This window comes from Pezoporus occidentalis, unplaced genomic scaffold (genome assembly GCF_034315485.1).
Source record: "Pezoporus occidentalis ecotype Australia unplaced genomic scaffold, CSIRO_AGI_Poc_V1 ctg79, whole genome shotgun sequence".
In the NCBI taxonomy this organism is placed as follows: domain Eukaryota; kingdom Metazoa; phylum Chordata; class Aves; order Psittaciformes; family Psittacidae; genus Pezoporus; species Pezoporus occidentalis.
The window spans coordinates 1,111,144-1,135,000 of NW_026916147.1; the positions used below are offsets into that span (position 1 = coordinate 1,111,144).

Genomic DNA, 23,857 nt, shown 5'->3' on the forward strand with positions numbered 1-23,857 from the left:
TATTCTTCAGATGCAAACTGTTCGCAAAGGTGTGTGTGTATGTGGGACATCTGTGTGAAGTAAAGGGTTCTGTCATGTAAATACGGGCTATCAATGGATTCAGTTGTTCACTGACATCTTCACTGTTAGCCTTATTTCAGTCTCAGGACACCTTTTATGATGTCTGGAAGAAATTTGTGCTGAGCATCAACTTACATTTTTTAATATAGCTCAGAGTTTTGCTGTGACAACCCTTTAGGATAAGAGTGGGCTGATACTTTTTTAAGTTGATGCTGTTTTGAATCTGTGCTATCTCAGTATGATGGCTCAAGGGGTTTAACTCATCAGGTTGAACTTAAACAGAAACTAGTGTACCAAAATAGCAGAAGTCTGTTTATCAAGTTTAGTTTTATTACTGCGTTGGAAAAACTTGTATCTAGCGTCACTTCTGCAGGTACGCAAATTGATGATATACAACTACTGGATTCTAGCAAATGCTTAAATAACAAACCTAGTGTCTCATGAAGTTAGTGTTACTGATGTATGTGGCAGGCTTCAGTCAATGTTCTGTTTCTTTTGTGCAAAGGGGAACCATTACTCACACCCATTGAATTTGCAGATACCTCATCAGTAATCAGAAATTCCTGTGTACTGTGTTCCATCCATCCACGGCATGATCTCATTTTCACATGCCCTGTCAAGTGTGTGTGTCTTGCTTTAGTACAATGGTACTTTTTAGCTATAGTGTTCCTCATAGCCTTTTGAAGTGGTGCTTCAGACAATAGAAGACTTACCATTCTTCTATTGTGCCTGGAATTGGATCTGTCACTTGGCTAGACTGGTGCTATTCCATTGTTTAATGGGAATTGGTGTCTGCCATGTTGGGCTGCTGATATGCTGTGTATTGCAATTGGTAGGTATATTCCCATTGTACCAATGGCTGTTGAGGTTTTGATGCCTTAATTTTTGGCCCTGACACTCATGTCATGACTCACTGGCATGACAGGAAGGACTAGGAAATAAGAGAAAAAGAACTCTCAAAACAATTGATATAGCCTTTGATGTGGTTCATTCTCCAGCTTGAGGACCTGTAAGAAAGCAGAGCAGCAGATGATGAACCCTGAGCTAAAAGTTGTTTTGTCTAGCCTGACTTGTGTGGTTTGGTCACAGGCTTTGCCACCTGAGCTATGGGGATAAAGGGCTGAGTGACTCTGTAAAGTCTGGTTGAGTGAGGGATAAAGATTCAGAGATAAGATTTCAGGTAAGAAATGGGGTAAGAACTGTCACCCATTTTTTCATTTTCATTCAGACTTGCATTTCTGGTGTTTCAGGTGACATGTGAAATGTTCCATGGTAATATTTGGCCAGCAAAAATCCAACACCCAAATTTCTTTTTAAAGATCCGTAGTATGTTTACTGCTACCTGGTTTTAATTCTCCTGTTTCTAAAAGTCATGAAAAAGTTGAACCTTTCAATATATGTGTCAGATTTTGGACAGGTTGGCAGCATGGTGACAGAGCAATCTGGTCTTATAAAGTTTTCTGTAGAGCCTTTTTTTTTTTTTTTACTTCTTTTTTTTTTAAAGCAAAGGCAGTTTTGAAGTAAAAGGCAAAATATCTTTTCATCATTTAAAACTGAACTCTAGTATTTGGGGGCACATAGAGGCAGGAGGAAACAATGGAATATCTATACAAACTTCAAAATGAAGTTCTAGATTATATATTATTGCATAGTATTTGGTTATGAATGGGCTAAGGATGGTCACTGTAAGAGGGAGAAAAAAACCTAGAAAGATAGGTAGTACTATGAAAAACACTGCTGTGCTGGACAACTGCACTTTAGAAATTTGTCATGGGACATTTTAAAAGTTGCATAGGGTCCAGAGGGAAGGTACCCCTCCTGTTTGGTTCTTAATTCAGTGCAAGTACAGAACAGATATTTTCCTTCCTTGACTGAGAAATGTCGACCTATCAATTCTGTCATAGTCAGGAGGAGGCAGAGAAGCAACAGTAATGTGGCACATACTGCCTTTGCTGCATAACGGCTGATTGTGTCTCTCCTTGCTGTATCTCCATGTGGTGGTACCTTGCATTGGTTAGAACATGGAGAGGAAAGTATCTGTTCCCTTTCCATAAGGTAGGATAGCAAAAAACAAAGGAAGGCGTCTAAAGCAGGAATGTTTTTTTTTGCGTATTGCTCCATTTTGTGCTGTAACTTTAGGTATGCGGAAAACTCTGAGTGCCTGCAATTTAAATTAAAAGGATTTGAAAAGAAATCTTTTTTCTCCTCCCTGTATCTTCTTAAGGCAATTCTCTCTATTTTAGAAACTTCAAATACAGTGTCTTAAACAGAGCAAAATCAGCACATCCACTTCTGTATCTGGTAGCAAGAAGGGCATCTGTCTTCTTGGCTTGGCTGTTTTTCTTCCTTTGTGTTTGGAGTGTCTGTCTCCTTTTGCATTGCAGAGCCCTCCTTTGCCTCTGTAGTCCTGTACTTCTGAAACGTCTTCAAACTGGACGTGCTCAGCTTCCCTCATGGGAGATGCAGCCTCCCACCCTCTTCTAGGTGATTCTACCTTACAACTCAGCAGCCTGCAAAAGACAAAAAAAAAAGTTCACTTTGGTATCTGGCCACTCTTTTTTTCTCTTTTTTTTCTCTTTTTTTTTTTTTTTTTATAGGAGCTAATGTAAGTAAAATAAATTATGAGCCAAACCAGTTATGCTGTCTGTCTTCTAAGAATTGCTTTGGAGATGAAGGATCGGTTGTGAGATTTTTCTGTGGCTGAATAAAAAAAGTTAACCTATTTCTTGCTTTGTTCTGATCCTTTCTTCACCTATGGTTTCATTGCTACTTCTGTAAGTAATTACATCTATGAATGTAGACGTACAGGGAGGTCACAGTGAGACCCAAGACATATTTACCCATTTTACAATGTGATTAAGCAATATTCCACTCATTTCTCTAGTGAGGTGGCAGTGAAGCAAACATTTTTACAGTGAATGTGGAAATGTGAGCATTCGTAACTTAACTTATAACCCTTGTAACCTTAAATTTTGCCCAGTGTCCCTGGGATTGATATATATGGGTCTCTTAGGCATTTTTCAAAACCAAAATGTTTGGTAGAGCTGAAAATCCCAAAGAAGAACCTCTTTATGCCTGAATTCCATCAACTAGTTTCATGCTACCACCTAGACTGCTTTCTAGAAATGACCTTGAAAAATGTGGTGATTCGTACTGTGTCTTAGATTGTGTGCAGACTACTGTGGAGTTGGGCCTATGAGAATAATTGGATTTGGTGTGAGGAGGGGGAGGGAATTTTCTGCTCTAATTGACTTTATTTTATAATTTATTACAGGAGTGCCCATTTCCTTGGATATGCCTCCTGTCTTGCATAAATCTCCTTATATATTTATGTGTGAATATACATATTTATAGAATTCTAAATATGTAAACTTGCAAGTGTTTTAGACCTGCATTGTTCGAGCATTACAGTGTTTCATCTTTGTATTGAAGGTTTTGTTTGCTTTCTCATGGCACTATTGGATTTTGACCAAAATCTGTAATAGCATATCTTAATGCTTGTGTAAAGTATTTTTGATTGGTATCCTTCCAACAGCATTGGGTTTTATTTGCCTGCAATATTTACATGAAGGAATAGGAAAATGGAGGGAAAGGTGCTATGCAGAACTGTTCATAATGTTGCACTTTATAAGTGTGTGTAGAGGAGCAATGGACGCTGCAACACAATTTTCAGAAAGCATTCTAAAATGGATGGACAAGGATTCTTCATTCTGAGTCTGTGAGGAAAACGGACACTGGAGTAATTTTTTTCAGTAAAATGTAACTGCTGCTGTAATTTACTAACCTGCCTCCTCTAAGTGGCTGTTTTTAAAGATTGTGTGGTGTGATTCCCTTGAATTTCTGGTCTTATTTTTTCAAACTGTAGTCATCCATAGAAATAGAAACTGCTGGCTTTGTTGTTATTGGCCATTTCTGTTGATTAACTGAGAATTTCACATGACTTTCCCTTTGCATTTGTTATAAATCATACTAGGCAGCTAACTTCTCTGCATGATTTCTCTTCAGTAATTAAATCTAGTATTTCCAGCTGCTGTAAAATTTGTTGCCCTTTTCTGCTCAGTTATGGTTTTGCATGCGGAAGACTCAGACTTCCTCGCAGTTTTAATTCTTATTCAGTATCAATTTATAGGCTGTGTGTAATAAACTGAATGTTTTACTTCATGGCTCATGTGGAGGAAGGAATCTTAATACAAGTATTGCCTAGACACAGATAAGCTGCAAGGCTAAGCAAGCGTTCCAGTAGTGAATTGGATGTAGCTGTTTGCTTTTTGTTTTCTTGGCAGAAAACTGAATTCAGTGATTCCATTGATTGATAATGTTGTGTGTTCTGAACCTCTTCCCCTTTGGTGTACTAAGCATTAAATATTAGAAGATGTTATTTGTGTCAGAGGAAGTAACTAAACAGTACTGGAAATCAGTTGTGTCAGGAATGCCTGTAACTCAGAGAGAATGTTTGAGAGCCCTTGGAAGAATTAGGAAACGGTATTTGGTGTCTGTTGTTTCTGTAGGTGATAGTTACATTTACATGTAACAAACAGTTACTGTGTGAAAGAAAGTTGTAATCCTTGACCGAGTCCCTATTCTCCATATAATTTCCAGTTTTTAATGAGAGCTGCTTATGTTATGGATCTCATGCATCAAGTTGTTTTGTTGGTTTTTTTTTCTGTGCCTCTTGCAACATCCTTTTTGTATAAATTCTTATTCAATATACTTAACAGCAATGACCTTATTTATTAGAACAAAAGATTTCAGAATACTTTCAATGGACATTCTGTCTAGTAGTGTGGGTTATCAGTAATGGGTCTTTACAGAGCATAGGAAGGTAATGGATAGCGCAAGTTGTAGGTGTCCTGTAATAATGTAACCTAAAGTTATATATAGATTGCAAAAATGTAATGTGGCAACACAAACTACGTTAGATGTGCCCTCACAGAAAATAAGGCTTTACACATTTCATTATAAACGGGCTTAACTTTCTCAAATTTTAATTTTTAAATAACCACTGTCCTTTGTATTGGGCAGGTTAAGCAGTGTAGCACCATCTGTTGGTAGAAGGAAGAAAACTTCTTACTTAATTTCTAAACACTTTTTTTTTTGATGTGTTTTAAGCTCTTCAACAGAGTGCTGAGCATAGAAGAAATTTTATTTCTTGTTTTCCATTGGAAGATTAACCCATTTTGTTTTGCTGCAATATGGTGATGAGTTGCAAACTGGGAAATTAAACTTCTTATATTCCTGAGGTGGCAATTTTTGGATTTGTTGTCTCATGTGAGGTAAAGGATACTGTAATGAGAAGTTCATTTTCTGGTTGAACATCGTAACATTTTCCCTGTGCTCTGGGAAGTGTTGGGGCAAAGTATTGCCTGACTATGAAAGGATGAGTGAAAAATTGTAGTTTCTCTTTCACTGTGCTTAATAAGCAATGGGAGGAGAAGGTATGAAAACTAGCACTGGAATGCGGAGACCTCTTTTTTTGTTATATCTCAAATTTAAATCAAAATAGTTTACAGGACTGTGTCTAAGAGCTATCAAAGATATAATAATATTGTTTATGAAGTATCTTAAAAATGACTAAATGACTGAATTGAAACAGCATAGAATGAAGAAAATGGGATAATTAGAGAATGTAGGACAGCATTGTATGCTTCTGCTGTAACCTATCTTCCGCTAACCCGGGAACAGACATTCCTCTTTGAACTTATCTTTTTCTGTATCAGTGCATCTTAACTTCTGTGTATGTGTATGGAAATCCATAATTGTAAGACTGACAGGGTGGTTTGTGTTTGTTTCTGGTTTGGTTTTTTGTTTGGTTGTTGTTTGTTTTGTTTGTGGTTTTGGTTATTTTTTTTTAATTATTTAGTTCACTTGCTAATTAAGTAGCAATAGAAAATCCAGAATTACAGTTAGAGCATGCTTAGAGATTCATCAGCATAGATACGGTCATGCCTAAACAGCACTTTATTAGGATTGGTTTCTGTTCTTCTTTGTCTTTAATTTCAAGTTCTAAGTTTCAAACTTGTTATTAACATTGAAAGTGTAACTCAAAGTAAATACAGAGTAAGAAGTGAGTAAAATATCATAATCTATATGTGGAATATCTCTTCCACCTTAATGACTTAAGTTACTTCTAAGAGGTCATGCAGTAGCAAAACAAGCACAGAAATTTGAATGTCTGATCTTATCTTAATATGTGCAGGATTTACATAGTTAGGTTCCGCTTACTGCAGATAATTCTTTATGAATACTTACTGGTGATGGGAATTACTCAAATACTCAGATGAACATCTCTCAGTAGGATATTATAGAGCCATAGGTTCTGCTGGTTTGTGGAATAGGAAACAATTTGGCCATAAACTTTAATAACTGGAACTTTATTTAGAGCATTTAAAATCCAAAATAATTTGTTAATAAAATCCACTTGGAAATTCTGTACCTTTTAAAATTAATTTACATTAATAATGTTCTTCTGTATCACAGATGAATAGTTTTCTGAGACTCAAGAGCATCTGTAGTGGGTTAGACCAAAAGTTCATCAAACTCACTGTTCTAACAGAGTTGAATGCTACATGCTGAAGGACAAGTATAAGAGCAGTGCAGTTTTATAGGGGTTCTTTCTTGGCTATACGTGGATGGCAGGGATCATGATTTAGACAAAATTTGCAGTTTTTGATATGAATTTCACTTACTGTTTTATCTCCCAGTCACTGTATTAGCATTTGTTCATGTTTGCTGTTTTTACAACCTTGAATTATTTAAAGCTATCAGCAAAATTTGGTGGTCTCATGTTCCAAGAGCTCTTTTTATCCTTTCATCTTCTATTAGCTCTACAGAGATACTTTAACAGGCTTACTGCTCCTGATTTGTTTGTAAAATAATTTATTACTGCCTTTTATGCTTTTATGCAAGTGTTCCTTAGACTCTTTTGGCCTGCTTCCTTCTGTTTTAAAAACTAGCAAGCCTTAGTTGACATATTTTTCTGTTTTACTTCTTTGAACAAATTTCTTAAAGAATGCTATTTTCTTACAGGCTTCTTTCTCTGTAGCTTAACCATTCCAGCTTTTTCTGGTCTTTTAAAAAGGCTTTTGATGGATGGCATGCATTTCATTTGAACCCCTAATACACAGTTTTTGTGTTGTCTATAAAAACATTTTCCATGTTTTCCTGCATCTTTTTATGCTTGTAATATGAAAACTAAGATAGCTAGCTAAGAAATTTCTTGCTTCAGATCAGATACTTGCATCAGAAATATTGTTCTCACCTATTCACGAAAAATAAATCAGTAGTGTTTACCTTGTTTATTATTCATGTACAGACTTTTACGGTAGTTCATGCAAGGCAGTGATACTAAAATACAAAATACTCTTGAATGAAGTAATACAGTGTACATAGAGTGTAAATTTCTAGCATTAACAAAGCAAATATCCTGTTGTGCTTGATTGGAGATTTTATTTTAAAATTCCCATCCAAAGATAGCTTGCATTACTTACGTACCTTTTTAACAACAGTGTTAGAAATTGTTCAGCTTTGAAGAAAAAACACAGGTGACAGGTCGCATCTCTCCTATGTGCTTTGTTGTGAGTTACTTTAACCTAAGTGAGAAAGACAATGTATTAAAATAATTCTGATATTGGTGCTGACAAGGTCACGAAAGTTCTGTGTGGTCTGAATACCCAAAGGTGTTTTTTCTTACTATTCTAGCTAGTAGGTTGGACTTAAAATTCTGCTCAGTTCTAAACTTTTTTCTAATTTATTTATACTTATATTCAGCACATATTTGTTATTATGTGATTATTATCTTTTGGCTTCACATGTGGTTTTCCTTTAGTTTTTCTTATTTTTACTTTTTTATCATTCATCGCGTCTCACTTCACTACAGTAGGCGTTTTTTCTTCTAAGGTGGTCTGTGCTCTAGGTCATCTTAGTAGTTCTATTCTCTGTTCTTGGATGATTGATTCCTACTGCAACATGGATGAGCAAGAGTAATCACATTATCGAGCCTATTATCTCAAACTGTGGATACTTAAGGAAGATTTTATTCAAAGGGCAAACATAGTAACACTTTCCAAGGCTGCTGATTTTTGCTTGCCAGAAATGATGTCCACTTACTTTGTATCTCCTCAGGGATTTTTTTCCCCCATTTGCTCAGTAAAACAGACTTTTGCTTATAGTTAGACTGAGTTAACAACAAATTGTACTGGCATCTTGGTTTCATTCTTGTGTTGTAAAATGTCTTTTCCCTGGTAGTGAGTCAGGTTGAACAGGAGACGTGAATCACATCCAGTATTTCTTGGAACACCTTCTGTTCATTATACTGTTGCAATTAATAGCTTAAATCTGGTACTGTTAATAGCTGATAACTACACACAACACCATCACGCATTTGCAGTTGGAGCTTACAGTTGGAAGGCTGACTCAAACAATTATAATGAAAGGTTTATTCCAATAGGTTCACAAAATCCTGCAGAAAGTCCCTTGCTTCATGGGGAAATACACACAGTCCTGGATTCCTTGTTTACTTAGAGTAGCTGTCACTGTCTTGGATGTTGTCTGAGTCATACCAGCTGCTAGTGGTCCTAGTATGTAGTGTAGAAATTTGTATTGTATACCACCTAGCATGGTGGTGTACAAATTCAGCAGACCAGGGGAATTCTGAGTTGATCATATTTTGCAGGTTCAACAAGACTGCCAGTCCCTAGCATTTATCAGCTCTTGGGAAACTTTCACACGATTGTCTCAGCATGCACTCTCCATCTCTTTGACCTGCTTTTTCACTGTGACTCTCTCTCCATCTGATGTTATAAGAACTCACCTAGAAAGAGCCCTATGTACCACATGATTTTAGAGAGTTCTCTTTTCCTTCCTGAATTGTAGAGACAATTCTTTTTTTCCCCACCTTGAAAAATCCTGCTGTTATGTAGTTATTTCTTCTGAGACAGTGATTCCAATTCTGAATCCTTTCAAAATGCTTCTCAGTTCTATCATATTTCCTAATAGAAGACCCAAAACTGCACACAGCATTCCAGATGTGGACACACCAGGAGCTTATAAATACACAGTGTTTTATGTGGTGTTCTTTCCAGTGATTTCTAATTCTTTGATTCCTGTATGCTTGTTGATTATTCTGTACTGAGCTGATGGTTTCATAGAACTATGTCATTGATAATGCAATCCCATAATGATAAAAAGGAGTGAAGATAAAGTTGAACTCAGAGTCCATCATTTTATAGCTAAAATTAGATTCTTTCCTACATTTCTTTTACCTACTCTGAAGTTCCTGTTCTATTACCATGATGACTTTCTCTTCCAAGCTTCTCCTCCAGTTCCTCACAGCTCCTTCATGATTATACAACCCTGAATAGCTTAGTACCAGCAGGGAACTTTGTCACTTCATTATACACTCATTCTTCAGTTTTTTTTTTATTTTGCATATATGTTGAACAGCCTGAAACAATCACAAACTGACAGGAATTGTACTAACTAGTGTTAGTTTGTCCAGAACCTTAGCTTGTATTTTATCACCTCTCCTTCCAGAAGTAGCTTTTGTGATTCTTGTCATTTTCCCTTCCTCTGGCTGCTTTCTGTATTGCTTTTCTTTTGTGATGTTGGTCTAGATAAGTCATTATGCCTTCCTAAAATGTGTCTTTTAAAGTCAAAGCAGTTTGCTTATGTGAGTAGAATATTTGCACTTACTGATGTTTTAAGAACTTTGATGAAATAAAAAGAGCATGCTTTGGTTATTATTATTTGTACAGTTAATATTTCCATTGAAGGTGAAAATATAAATGTCAAAACCATTCTGAAAAATGTCAATTACAGCATGAGAAGGTTGTTTTAGTTATTGTATGTCAACAGAAGCCTGAAACTGCTGTTACACACTTTTTTGTTTCTGCTAAAACAGAATGATGAATCAAACAGTTTATAATAGCATTAACTTCCAGATAAAATATTTTCAACCAGTCTTTGTAATTCTAGAATTAGTGGAAACACTTGTGTCTTTAGATTCTTCCATCAAGGCACAGGAAAGTGAATTATTGAAAAGATAAAAATAAATTTGTTTGCCTTCTGTCAGAGTTCATATCCACAGCCAACCTTGATAGAAGACCAGAATGATTTAGACAAGTTTGCTTTGGAGATTCATAACATATGCTTGCTGGACAGAATTGAGTTATCTCTGCTCTGGAGAGTAAGTTATTGTAGCAGGAGCTGACAGAGATGAAGATAACTGAGGGAAATTCAATTACCTTTTAGTGTTTTCCTTCTAATAGGATTCTTAATGTGAAAAAGATCCTTAGATGATGTGCCTATGTTGCTTTGTGAGATTTGCTTTGATACCTGTATCCAGAATAAAGTGAACTCTTCTTTTCAGGCCTTCATTAAGGATGAAATGTGCATCCGATTGCTAAATGAGTGTTAACTTTCTATCCAGTGTATTGTCATTTGTAGCCCAGATGTATTTGGCAGTCTTTTGGCAGTAGTGTTGAATATTCTCTCAGATACAGTTTAATTTTTAAGTGTTGCTTTTATATAAGAAATCTGTTTGTAACAGGAATTGAAGAAAGAAATCACAAACCTGTAAAATATCTCCCTGTATTCTGGGTTTGTTTCTGCATGTTTGTTTTCTCATTTGGCTTTTCCTGGCAAAAGCATCTCAGTTGCAAATACTGCTTGTTGCTGACCTGAGTTCAGGCTGCTGGGTTAAAGCCGCATCTCATCATTCAGCGAAGTTCGTCAATGGAGCCTGAAGTATTTGCAGTTTAGGTTTTCACTATTACCTGCATTAGTCACATAGAGAATTTTTCTCTTTCATTTATTGGAATATTAATGGGGAGGAAGTTGTGCAACGTACTGCATCTAGCATATAATACATCTAGTTTTTCCTGAATTGGTATTTCTCATTCCAAAGAAAGCTTTAGCCTTTCATTGAGAATGCTCTGTTCTCAGTGCAAAATATAGTGACTGTGCTGAAATAAATACCTCCATTAGTAATGGTTGAAAAGAGGCTGTAATTCTCTTTAAAGAAGGATCTTACAATTAAATTGAGAAGATTGCCTTTATTTTGAAGTCTGTTTGGGATTCAGGGAGGGAGATGGTGGAAAACTGGAAAACCACGCCCAGCCAAGGTTGACATTCCCGATTTTCTATAAAGGTAACCTCTTTATTCTGAGTAGACCTACAACTTTTCAGGAGAGGGAACAAGACAGCACTAATCACAATTCTTAACTGAACTGACAGGTCCTTTCACATAGCCACTTGCATCTTGATGCTTTGCAGTCCAGCTTTCCATCTTAACTTTCCTGTATTAGCTTTTAAATGGGAATAACTATAATAGGTTTTTTAAAAATCTCTTTGTTCCTACTTCATCTGATTCTGTAATAGTAATGTTTACAGAGTGAGTTCACCTACTGATTTTTCTCTTTGACTTAAATAGGAGAAAACTGGACCTTTGAGATGGTCATAGATCATGAAAAGGAAGATCTATAAGGCAGTTCAGTTGCTCTTCCAGTGATCACTGTTTCAGAGAAGGTCCCAAGTGACTTCAAGACTTCTGGATTTTACTGTTACTCTGAAGTCCTACCAGAAGTGGCAGATTTAATCCTTAAAAACCTCATAACATCCAGAAAAACAAATTGTTCTCACTGTTGTGTTCCACACTAGAAAGATAGATTTCCTGATACATTCCTCTCCACTCCTTCTTCCCCCCCGCCCCCTTTCCCTGCTCACATTTCTAGGTCCCTGTTTTTAATTCACTTTTAAGAAAATGCATCTTCAGAGATTTCTGCATCTTAAAAGATTTAGCTGTCTCCTGGTAGTAGAGCTTGGAAGGCAATGTTAGTGACTATAATGCTGAGCAGTGCAAGCACTTTGGTCATTGTTACACCTTTTTTTTCATTTGTGCCCAGCTGCCAGGATACTGTTGGCTTTGTTTTGTTTTTGTTTTGTCAAAAATTTGTTGGAATGAATTCTGGGTTTAAGTAGTAGTATCAAGGTTATGGCATAATGGATTTTGAGATGTTCGTGCTCCTTTCATCCTTCTACCAGCCTGACCTTGAGGAAACTTGAGATTTAAATTTCATCAAATTATCCTGAATTGTGTGTTGTTTGTAGAGCAATCTGAGATTCCATCTTTCATGACTGATGTCAATTCTTGCCTTAGAAACATTTAAGGGAGGTGTCAGACAAAGTGCAAAATGCTCAGTTACTGTATAAACACTGTGACTATTATGAAACAAGTTTTGACATAATGAAACAAATTCTGTTGTAACTTGGGACCAGACACGGTATACTGTCAGGGTGCCATGAGGGCCTGCAGTGTCCCACAGTGGGGTAAGTTGGGTACCCACTGCAGCACCACAGCCTCCTGAGCAGGACTTCACCAAGCATCTCAACCTCCCACCCACCATGAGAAGAGCAGGGCAGCTGGGGGGGAGGGTGGCCAGGGCCAGGACAGGTGCCCAGTACAGGGTAGGGCCATAGGGCCAGGGGGCAGCCTGAGACTGGGAAGCCCACCTTCCCCATGGCTGGGGACCTGGGAAGGATCTTTGGTTTTGATTAGATATAAAGAAAAAAATCTTCACTCTGAGGATGGTGCAACACTGGAACAGGTTGCCCGGGGAAGCTATGGGTGCCCCATCCCTGAAAGTGTTCAAGGCCAGGTTGAACAGGGCTTTGAGTAATATGTGCAACATGCTTCTGCCCATGATGGGGGTTGGAACTAGATGATCTTCAAGGCCCCTTCCAACCTAAAACATTCTATGGAAGCTGACACCAAGGTGGTGGACATTGCTAAGATGGGGGGGGGGGGGTGTTCACCCTGGCAGCTTCTCTCCACTGCCACCAGTAGGACAGGCTCATCAGATGTGCTTGCTATAAACTGGCCACCAAGCTGTGTGGTTTGGTTGATAGGCTGGAGGGAAGGAATGCCATCCAGAGGGACCTTGACACACTTGTGAGGTGGGCTGATGCCAACCTCATGAAGTTTAACCATGCCAAGTGCAAGGTCCTACACCTGAGTCAGAGCAATCCCAGGCACAGCTACAGGTTGGGCAGAGAAGAGATTCAGAGCAGCCCTGCGGAGAAGGACTTGGGGGTGTTGGTTGATGAGAAAATGAACATGAGCCGGCTTCAGTGTGCGCTCACAGCCCAGAAAGCCAACCGTATCCTGGGCTGCATCAAAAGGAGCATGACCAGCAGGTCGAAGGAGGTGATCCTGCCCCTCTACTCTGCTCTCGTGAGACCTCACCTGGAGTATTGTGTGCAGTTCCGGTGTCCTCAACATCAAAAGGACATGGAACTGTTGGAACAAGTCCAGAGAAGGGCCACGAGAATGATCAGGGGACTGAAGCACCTCCCGTATGAAGACAGGCTGAGAAAGTTGGGGCTGTTCATCCTGGAGAAGAGAAGGCTGCGTGGAGACCTCATAGCAGCCTTCCAGTATCTGAAGGGGGCCTGTAGGGATGCTGGGGAGGGACTCTTCATTAGGGACTGTAGTGACAGGACAACGGGTAACGGGTTAAAACTTAAACAGGGGAAATTTAGATTGGATATAAGGAGGAAATTCTTTCCTGTGAGGGTGGTGAGGCACTGGAATGGGTTGCCCAGGGAAGTTGTGAATGCTCCATCCCTGGCAGTGTTCAAGGCCAGGCTGGACAGAGCCTTGAGTGGCATGGTTTAGTGTGAGGTGTCCCTGCCCATGGCAGGGGGGTTAGAACTAGATTATCTTAAGGTCCTTTCCATCCCTAACTATTCTGTGATTCTATTTGTGTTGCTTTTTTATCCTATGTATCTATAGTGCTCTAAACATAACAAGCTCCAAGTATTGAGTTTATTATTTTACACTGAATTAAAGTCAGTTAGTGAAATCTAGTTAAGTATGATTTGTGCAGTTGTCCTGTGTGATCTGTTTTTTGCCATTACAGCAACATCCAGGAGTTCAGCTGTTTGTAACAAATGCTGATAACTGTTAGCGAAGTGTAGTGTGAAAACACCCTCATACCATTGAGCAAAACCAACCAGACAGAAAAACCTTGCCATTTTTAGAGCTGAATGTTAACCTTTCAAGAGTGGTAGAACTTTTTCTGGGTAAGAAATGTTAATTAAAACCCAAACCTATTCATACCTATCTCATGCTGTTCTAAAAGTCTAAAATTGTGTTATGTAAGTGCATGGGAACCAATCACAAAGAAAAAAGCCTCGTACACTAGTTAGAACGAAATATAAAGCATAGACTACTGAAAAAAGGAGAGGAGAAAAAATGAAGTTAAAATAATTTGCTTTTCATAGTTTGATGCTGTAAGAATTTTGACAGGAGGCTTTAAGTTAAGGCAGAGAGGTTAAGCTAAACCTGGGATTGTGACTGCTTAACATGTTACCAAAGTAAGTGGCAATGAAGGAAGGAATGCTTGTAAGGGTATCTGCTATAAAATGCCATATTTTAAGAATCCTTCCCGTTTGCTTCTTTTTTTTTTTTGCAAATCTCTGCCATTTCATCATCATCTTAGTGAAAACATCCTGCTTTTAAAATACTTGGTCTCCAAAGCATAAGTCTCTCAAGTACCTTAGTTTACCATAAGGTGATGAGCAAGTTTGGCGTATAAGTTAGAAACTTGTGAATCAGCAGCACTGAGCTTAGTATTTTTATTTTATACACTTTTGAGTAAAATCCTATGTGTTTTTTTTTCCTCACAGATTCTCTGGTAGTAATTTGAAATTCCTTTGACAAAAAGAAAAAGCCCTTAATACTTTTCCTTAATAATAAGTTAAAATGTTTCTGCAGATACAGATGAAGCTGCAGTGACTTAATAGCAGAAACTAAAGGATTTTTTTATTCTGTGTATGGGAAGGAACTACATTGCCAGCAAACATGTTTGTCCTATTTAGCAGTGTTGCTCAAGGATATGTGCCAGTCAAGGTAATGATTCTCCATTTTGAGAGACTGAAAAGGTCCTGAACTGTCAGAAATCAAGGCCACTAAATTAACATTTGGAGCAAGCATGGTAGAAGCTGGTGAAGGACAGATGGGTTACCTTTGGCTGTGAGTTCATGTTCATGTCAGAATGTTTCATAGCTGAGGTTTCACAAAAGATTTGCCAAATATAGAACTGTAGAATGGTTTGAGTTTGAAGGGACCTTAAAGATCATCTAGTTCCAACCCTGTTGCCACGGGTAGGGACACCTCCCGTAGACCAGGTTGCTCAAATATGGCACAGAACACTTTTAAAGCTGCTCCTGGTGCTAGCGCAGATTGATAGGCGATTGGTTCCTACATCTGCCTTAGTTACTATTATGTATCCCTGTGTATAAACTAATTTTACTGTGTGCTGATGGTACTTTTCCTTTTCTTCTTAATGCCTAGTACTAGACTACTGTACAGGATAGAATACTTTTAAACATACCTTTGATTCTGTTATCAGAGTACAAAACAAAGTTATATGAAGGCAAACTATGATCTGTTTAATTGTTTATTTATTAAGCACCTTAAGTGACATGTTAAGGAGCCGGGTCAGGTCTGAAACCAACTCGGGATGCAATGTACCAAAGCTTATTAGAGATGTGCTTATCATTAGCATGCAATTGGTTATGGCAAGAGAGGAAGCTATAATGTCTAAATGTCTTGTTATCTCACATGTAAGTTATTTCTCTGTTCTTTGTTCATGAGCTAGTATATTTTGATACATTCTGAATTTCCTGGATTAAAATCAGAATTGTGCTCTTAAACACTAAACAGGGAAAGCTGAAAAAGGACTTGAGGGGAACTATGTAGAAAATAGACAGAAACGCAGACCCCAGGCTGCAGGGATATCTCAAGGGTCTAATCTATCTGGGTTTTTTTGAAATCTGGAATTTTACATAATCTTGGAAACTGTTTATGTGGAGATTTTGGCTGGAAATGAATTTGCTTTGCATGTGTTTGGCAAATTTATAAGGAAATTTAGTGAGTGTAATGTAGCAGGAATATCAAACAATACCTAACAAAATCAGCAGAATTATGTTGATTATTTTTTCATTGTAGTCTACATGTAAAAACTCACATTCATATTATACAATAATAAAAAAGGGTCCTACATAGGAATACACATTCCTGTAAGGTAGGTGTTGATACAATTAACACAAGTCATGTATTAAATAGTAATAGAACTAAGTATTTATAGCTGTGTCTTTGGTAACGGCAGAATTTCAACTCATCCAAATGAGGCTGAAGCCACATTTATAGGTTAAAGTGGTACAAGGTATTTTGTAATAAGGTTCCAAATTCTTTCAGCTTATCAGCTTAACATCTGAGTAATTCTGGCTACATTTTTTTCGTTCTTTGTGCTCTCCAAGGTTTCTCTTTTTCTTGATTTGGAAAAGTAGTTTGGAAAAATGTTTCCAAATTAAAACATTTATTTCCTTTAGAATTCCTGGGGTTTCCATGTTTTGAGATATTTTTGTTTCCCACTGTCAGAAATGTACTTTTCGCCCCTGTTATGAAAAATTGTTCAGAATTCATCTGACACAAAACTTGTGAAAATTTGCTGTTTCTGTTGTACCTTTAAGGGCTTAATTAGTAAGTTGCTTTGTTTAAAAATACTCGATAGTGTGTCACCTGCTCTTAGAGACTCCATTTAAGGTTTAGCTGTGCCATCTGAACTGAGTGTGACTTTCAGTCTGCTCAACCGTCACTCCTGTGCCAAATCTTGGTGCTGTAAGTTGTAAAGGAACTGTGCTGGCAGTAGGGTGTCTGGAAATCTTAATCCTAAGAAAGCAGTTATTTGGCTGCTAGGGCTAAAACTGCTGGACAGCTTTCTACCTACTGTACAGGTAAGTGAGGTCCTTACTGTGCCTCAGTGGAACAAGACAGTTGAAGAGGTGGTGATTAGAGCTGATGAATGAAGAAATTTCAGAGCTTTAGTTTGTTGAGGTTTGCTGGAGATGCGTCATCTGGCCCCTGGTTGTAAGATTTTCACGAGATCTTGAAGAATGTCTTGAAAGCCACAGCAAGACTTTTTTGGGAAATGTTTCCTGAGCTGACAGCCTCACCATTGCTGTGGATGATAATTATTTCCCCTACTTCCACTTAGAGTTCAGATGGTACAGAGCGGAGGAAGTGTCCTGGTGGTATTGTTAAAGTAAGGTAAATGACAGCAACAACTAAAAGGCAAAGTTTGGGTGGGTAATAGGAGAAAGAGCCTGCAGATAGAAGAGAAAAACAGAAAGAAAAGCTGGGGAAGACTGAAAATAGATTTGGGACAGTTGCTTAGGCCTCTACTACACCTTTGGAGTCTGGAGCTAAACACTAGAAACACTACTGTGTTTCTCTTCTGGCAGTAACAAGTTGCTCGCTCACACATGGTTAACTACTGGTCACAGACAAGGCAACAATCAGATACTGTTTTGCTTTGGTTGAAGTGATGTGTTTGCATTTGGCCCAAATTTGGCTCCTTTGAGACTTGTGTAAGTGTTTTCATCTGATTAAAAGCTATTTCCCTTCTCCTCTTTTTAAAATCTGAGTTGTGTGGAAATTGTATGAAAAAATTGCAAAACCAAATATGGAACAGTTTTGCAAAATCAAAGCAGTGCAGCCTTAATTTGGCCCTAAGAATGAGTAGTGAATCCCTAGATTATGTAAGCATATGTCTCATTTGCTGGACAGAGTGGAAGCTCCTTATAGAGTGAGTTTGTCAGTTCCAGAAGTTGTTCATGGATCCAATTCATTTGTTGCAATGGACTAGAAGTTATTTAGTGAATGCAGTACTAATCTTGGCAGTGGTGTTGAAGCAGTTGAATGTCACAAGGTTGATGCAGTGTGGTTGGGAAATGGCTTAAAATACCATCACTGGCTCCTTCTTTCCTTAAGAAAAGATCATCACCTATGCAGAAGTGCTGAGCTTTCCTGTTTCCAGAGCATAGGGGATTTGTATTTTGATTTCTAGCTTGAAAAATGACATGTAGTTGGAAGATGTGGCCCCAAGGGATCTCAGATTTAATGTCCAACTGTAGTGTTTTTAAGATATTAGCCTGTTGTAAACAGTATGTTTACTAATAGTATGAAGGGACTGCGGTCATAAACCGGATTTGTGAAAAAGAAGGAGAAGAGTGACTATCCTAGTGCATACTTTGAATACAAAACATTTGGGCATATGTACGGTAAGGATTAGCTTCTTGGGTTCGACAAGAATGTTTGTCTCTGCATATTGTTTATGCCGGTGGTTAGCAGTGATACTTAGAGAGTTGAATTATTGGAGTAATGTAGGCACATATAGCAAATCCCAGTTTCTAGCAAGGAGTGAGAGCTCTTACTTGTTCATATAAAGCTTCATCTTTGATTGTGATCCAAGGGTGCTACCTTAACACAAATAATAACTATTAGGTAAGCATCAAAGAAAAAGGTAAAAAAAAAAAAAGTCTGTGGTACTAATGGATTCTGCAGAAAAATTCTGATGTTGTTTGTCTCTGATCTTTAGTCTTGATTTATTCTGTCATTTGGTTTTATATCCAGCTGAACTCTTGTTAGTTTGTCTCATTTAACTATGGTACTAAATTGGGTTCATTTGAAAGATGCAATCTCAGTAAAAGTGCTGTTGCATTATTTCGTTGGGTTTACTAAAGCTTAATACTGTGAGACTTAAAGGTAAAAAATAAAGCTGTTGACTCAGCATAGATTAAAACCAGATGTCTCCTGAGATCCTTGCATTTCTCTCTAATCACTAACCTGAATTGATTGTGGTAGTTTTTTTTTTTTTCTGGTCATGACCATAGTTTTACCAGTCTGTGTTTGGCATGATCTAAGTCAACTGCAGATTTCCAGCACCCCACTCTACCCCACACCTCCCCTTGTGATTTTAAATGCATAGGTTTTTTTTTTTTCCCCAGGAATGTCTGGGTAGAAAATCAACGCCCTTCTCTCCCCCTTCGTATTGCAAACAGTGGATTTAGATGCAGATTCTTTTTAATCTTCAAATCAGATAAAAGGATGGAAAAGAGAATAAATGAGGTTTGGAAAACTATGGGTTGCAGAGATGAGAAGCCATTGCATTGTGTTCAGTCCATTAAAACAAGAAGAAATGGAAGAGATACTTTGATAAGTGTTCTGCTGGTGTTAACCTTGATGGCTATTATCGGGGGGATGATGCTATATCTATTTCATTGGCTTAAGCTTTTTTCATGCTGAGAGAAATCAATACTTCGAGTCGTTGGATGACAGAGGCATCACTTCAGAATTGACGGTGGCTGTCAGATGTTGTCATTGGTTGACTTTTGTTCGCTGTTGAGGTTTTAAGCTTTCATTTTTCTAAGTCTTATTCAGGAGTCTTTGTAAGATTTCCCTGGGTAGCATTTTTAGTCCAGACTTTAAACCTCAGGTCAGAGGTCAAGTGCAAAGATCTGTGAAAGCAGAGGATTGAAGAGCTCCTTCATTTACTAAAATATCCTTATTTGTAGGGAATTTGCATTAGTGGCAAGACTACACGTTATCTTATGGATGACTTTTCCTCTTAAATGACACCCTCTGAGACAAGTTGTTCACAAAGCAAGTGGCTTTTAGTCAGGTTAGACAAAGGAACTGGCATATGTAAAAGCACTCGGTGATCTCAGAGTTGAAGAATGAAAATAAAAAGATGCAGTATGGCTGTTAAAACTGTACCCTATTAAAATTTTTCATACTTGGTAAAAAACATTTCACTAATTTTGGGACTGCAAAGGTGTGTTGAGGAAATCTTTAACATTTTTTGATGATCAAAGATAATTCTGAAAACACTAGTTTAATCCTCGTCTTCACCGGTATATAGACAGGCAGAATAGACTAATTTACCATGTCAGAATTTTGCAGTAGTATTTCTGGAATATTTCCTGCATACAGAATGTATTCTATTTTCATTTCAATAATCTTTTGGATGACCTTGATGTCCTTTAGAATTACTGTTCCTTAAAAATGTGTCTTCAGGTAACCTGCATGTTCAAATAGCCCCCAGTCTTGTCCAAGCAGGTAATGGAAGAGAGGAAAAACCCTGTTCCACTCTGTTTTACTGGCAAAGAGAAGGTTTCTGTTCCATCATGGATGAAGGGCTAGAGAAAAAGGGTCTTTCCACTGCTCTGTGCTGTGTCAAAGGATTCTGCTTAATACACTTCCCCTTTGAAAAACTTTCAACAGCCACTAAATGGAAGACTTTTCATAGATAACCTATGGAATGTATATATGAAAATACCTTTTCCTTCTTTCAGTGTTTTTGTTTCATCGTGAGTGTCACTGCAGTACTGTTGTGATTATCCTTTCATTATACACTTGCCCAAACAGATAACATAGATTAGGTAGGCCAAAGCACTAGTGGAAGTGCTTTGTGGAAGTGAAAATTAGTTTGCATTCAATAGTGTATCTAATTGTAAAACTATATTCAAGCATGAGAGTGTGCATTATTGTAAGTGTAAGAAATCAGAAAATAATGAAGAATTAAAACTGTAAAAGTATATTTTTGAGTTTGGGCACAGAAAATTAAGCTGAATTTTTATTTTCACATAAATGGAATTATCTGGATTTATTGTGAGCTATTAACATGTACCACTCTATATCCTGGTATCGCATCTCTCAAAGTAGTGGATTAGGTGAACCTGAAGGCATCTGGAAAATGAAAAAACACAGTGGAAAAACAGAGACTTTTAAATCCTTTCAAAAAATTTTAGTGGCTAGTGGCTACTTTGAGATGGGTCTCTCCACTTCTTTTAGAGGAGCCATTTTTCTCTAACTCCTGTATTAAAGATTATTTGAGAGAGGGAGGGGGAGAAATACCTTACTTTTTTGCTGAATATTTGGCATATGTTGTGGGTAGGAACCACTGAGCAATTAACAAGTCACCTGTATGATCAAAGGGATTATTCTTGCAAAACTTTCCTAGTTTTAGTTATTATATGTGCACATGGCAGATGTTTGGCAGAACTGTGGATTCTTTCTGTTCTTATTTGTAAAATAAGTATTGTAAATAGTGTGGTATGGTTTAAGAGTCCCTCCTGGAGTGATGTTCTAATTTTATGGGATTGCTGCATTCGGAAGTCTCTCAGTTTTGGTGGGGAACTACAAATTTCTGTTTATATTAAATGCTGAATTTGCTGAAAAGTGGAGCCTATACATTTCTGTTTTGTAACAGGCTGATTCTTTTTTTCATGGAAGTTGTCATGACAAATGCCATTTTTTCCTTTATTTGAATGTCACAGCTATACTTTGAAAATCTTTGCTGCTATTTAATGAAGGAGGCATTCAAAATTACATCATAAAGAGACTTTTTTAAAAGAGGTACAAGTTCATTATATCTTTTACAAAACATTCTAGTTTGATTTCCATTTTATCATGTTTTAAGGTCAAATGTGACTTTAATGTTCCATAAAGAGACAGAGATTGATAATGGAGAAAGAATAACCCTCTAATGTGATTTATATCTATGGATTTTATGTCAGATATGAAAAGTTGCTGTTCAAATTGTAAAGGAGGATCCATTAAAGAGCACTTTAAAACATTTTACTACTTAGCTTACCTTATACGCTTGTTTTTAGAATTCTGCCCTTTCAGGCAACTTAAAAATAACAGCTTATGAAGCATTTACAAAGTGCTGAAAACAACTCAGAATCATTGTGGGTGCAAAATAGATTAATGTGTCGGAAAAGACAGCTGTAGTTATAAAAAGCTAGAAAAATCTTTGTTTGGTGTTGGTTATGATTTAGCCATCTTGCGTTTTTGTGAAAAGGGGTGGTAGAGTGCTTCATGTAGGAGTACAAAAGCCAATTTTTGATGTCTTGTTCACTTGGAAAGTCAGCTGCTCATTCTTCACTCCTCTGGATGTCTGTTCATCAGGTGAGTATTGCTGTAAGGTGTGGGAAAAATTATGAGGAAATTTGTACATATATTAAAATTGTTAAAATACCTCTTTATTAATGTTAGTACACTTTTATTATGTGATATCCATTAAAATCTGCACAACCCCAGATTTTATTATACTTGTGGTTTATTCCATATTCTTCCTGTCTTTCTTTCACTTTATATGGTATATATACTTGTATATACACATATATGAATAACATTCACAGCCTGCCTGTTTTTTAGTTGCTGCAGTTTTCTAAAGCATTATGATATCATGCTGTTTTCTAAGCTCTAAGAAATAATTGTACTAGTGTCTGCCTCAGCTGTGCTTCACAAAGAGAGCAATTTTTTTTGCTGTTAGGCAGACATTTGTGTCCATTCTGCTAACAAGATCATAGAATAATCCAATCATTGACAAAGGCTGAAATGCTTTGTCTGGCATATGCGATCTGTGGGATTGCCAAATGAAAACTGAAATTAGAAATGGAGTTCTGAAGTGGGGAAAAGCCTTTATTGTTTATACCGATATTTTAAGTTGTGAGTCTCTCTGTAAAGTGGTTTGATAAGACAGTACTATAAATTTCTGTGTTAACAGACAAATTTTCAGGTCAACAATACCCAAAATTATTAGAAAATATTGTAACAAAGAACCTTTCCTAGTTTTGAGTTCTGTTTGTAGGTGTGACTTCAGTTCTTAATTCCTAGTATTTGGTGTTGAGTACCTCGGCAAACAGATGTTTATACAACAGGTGCAGTACACCTAGGAAAGTGATTAACTTTCCCATGCTGGCCTGCAAATGTGCTCAACTTCAAGAAGCCTCCTGGTAAAGACCAAGTCAGTCTTCATATGCCTTTTGTCTTCTGTCTGAAGATATGTAGATTTTGTCCTTAGTTTTTATGCAAACAACAGCAACCAGTTGGTTACCCAAATCCAGTGAAGAGTCATGGGAGTCGAGTGGTCAGCTAGCTGGCAGTCATTATTATTAAACTTTCCTCATTGTTTTTATAATGCTATACACTTACTTTGTTATAAAAGTGGTCATACCTATATGTTTTATTATGTGATCAGGGCACTAACCTGTTGGTATTTGCTAAATCCTAAGAGTGTATGCTATGTGGTTAACCTCTGCTTGGCTCTCTGGATAGATTGTGAGGCACAGCTGACAAGTGCCTCAATTCTCAAACTTGTAAAATGTGGTTCATTCTTATTTCTCAAGGGTTTTATATAAGTAATTATTTAAGTGCTTCAAATTTCCTTTGGATGGTATAATTAAAATGCAAAGTAATAAAGTCTCTATTTTCTTCCTAGTCACTGTGTGCCCAGTATTCTGCAGACAAGCGTGAAGAAGAAAAAATGTGTCATCATTTGATAATGGCAGCGAAGTACCGAGACCAAGTGACTGCAACTCAACTAATACAGAAAATTATCAACATTCTTACAGACAAGCATGGAGCCTGGGGAAGCTCTGCACCAAGGTAAAGCACTTTGGGGGTGTTTTAAAATATTTTTGAGAGCTGAGCTATGCTCAGCTATGCTTAGATGATGTGAATGAATGTCTTATGATCAAATTTAAAGGTAAGCAAGATTTTTCACTTTTTAAAGGGCCAAAGTAATATATTAAGAAGGTAAAATTAACGTGTCAGTGTTTAGTATGGGTGAATGTCAGAGAATTAGTGTTTTGTTAGAGTAGTTAAAAACATGGTGATTCTCCTGTGACTTTAAATTTTGCTATAACAGTGTGATACAATTTGTTTTGGATATCCAGTTCTACACAATCATTTCTTTGAGGAATAATGTTTGGAAGTAAATCTTTTCACACAGCTAGCTTTCTTCATGGCTCATCATATGATTCAAGATTGAGCCACAGCTTAGTAACTTGTTTTCTGCTGACAAACAAAGATCTTTTTAAGTTAGAGGGAAATAATGAATTTTGCATTAGTAATTTCAAGGTGAAAACAGTATGTTTCTCCTTTTGG

General features: G+C 37.3%; 1 protein-coding gene across 3 annotated transcripts in view; it reads left to right on the forward strand.

The window, feature by feature from the left end:
- Positions 1-23,857, forward strand: part of LRBA (LPS responsive beige-like anchor protein) — a 401,187-nt gene that overhangs the window by 137,770 nt on the left and 239,560 nt on the right. For all 3 annotated transcript variants that reach the window (XM_062602815.1, XM_062602814.1, XM_062602816.1), the window contains exon 37: positions 23,190-23,356. In XM_062602815.1, coding sequence (XP_062458799.1) covers positions 23,190-23,356 — 167 coding nt within the window. The remainder of the gene's footprint in view (positions 1-23,189; positions 23,357-23,857) is intronic.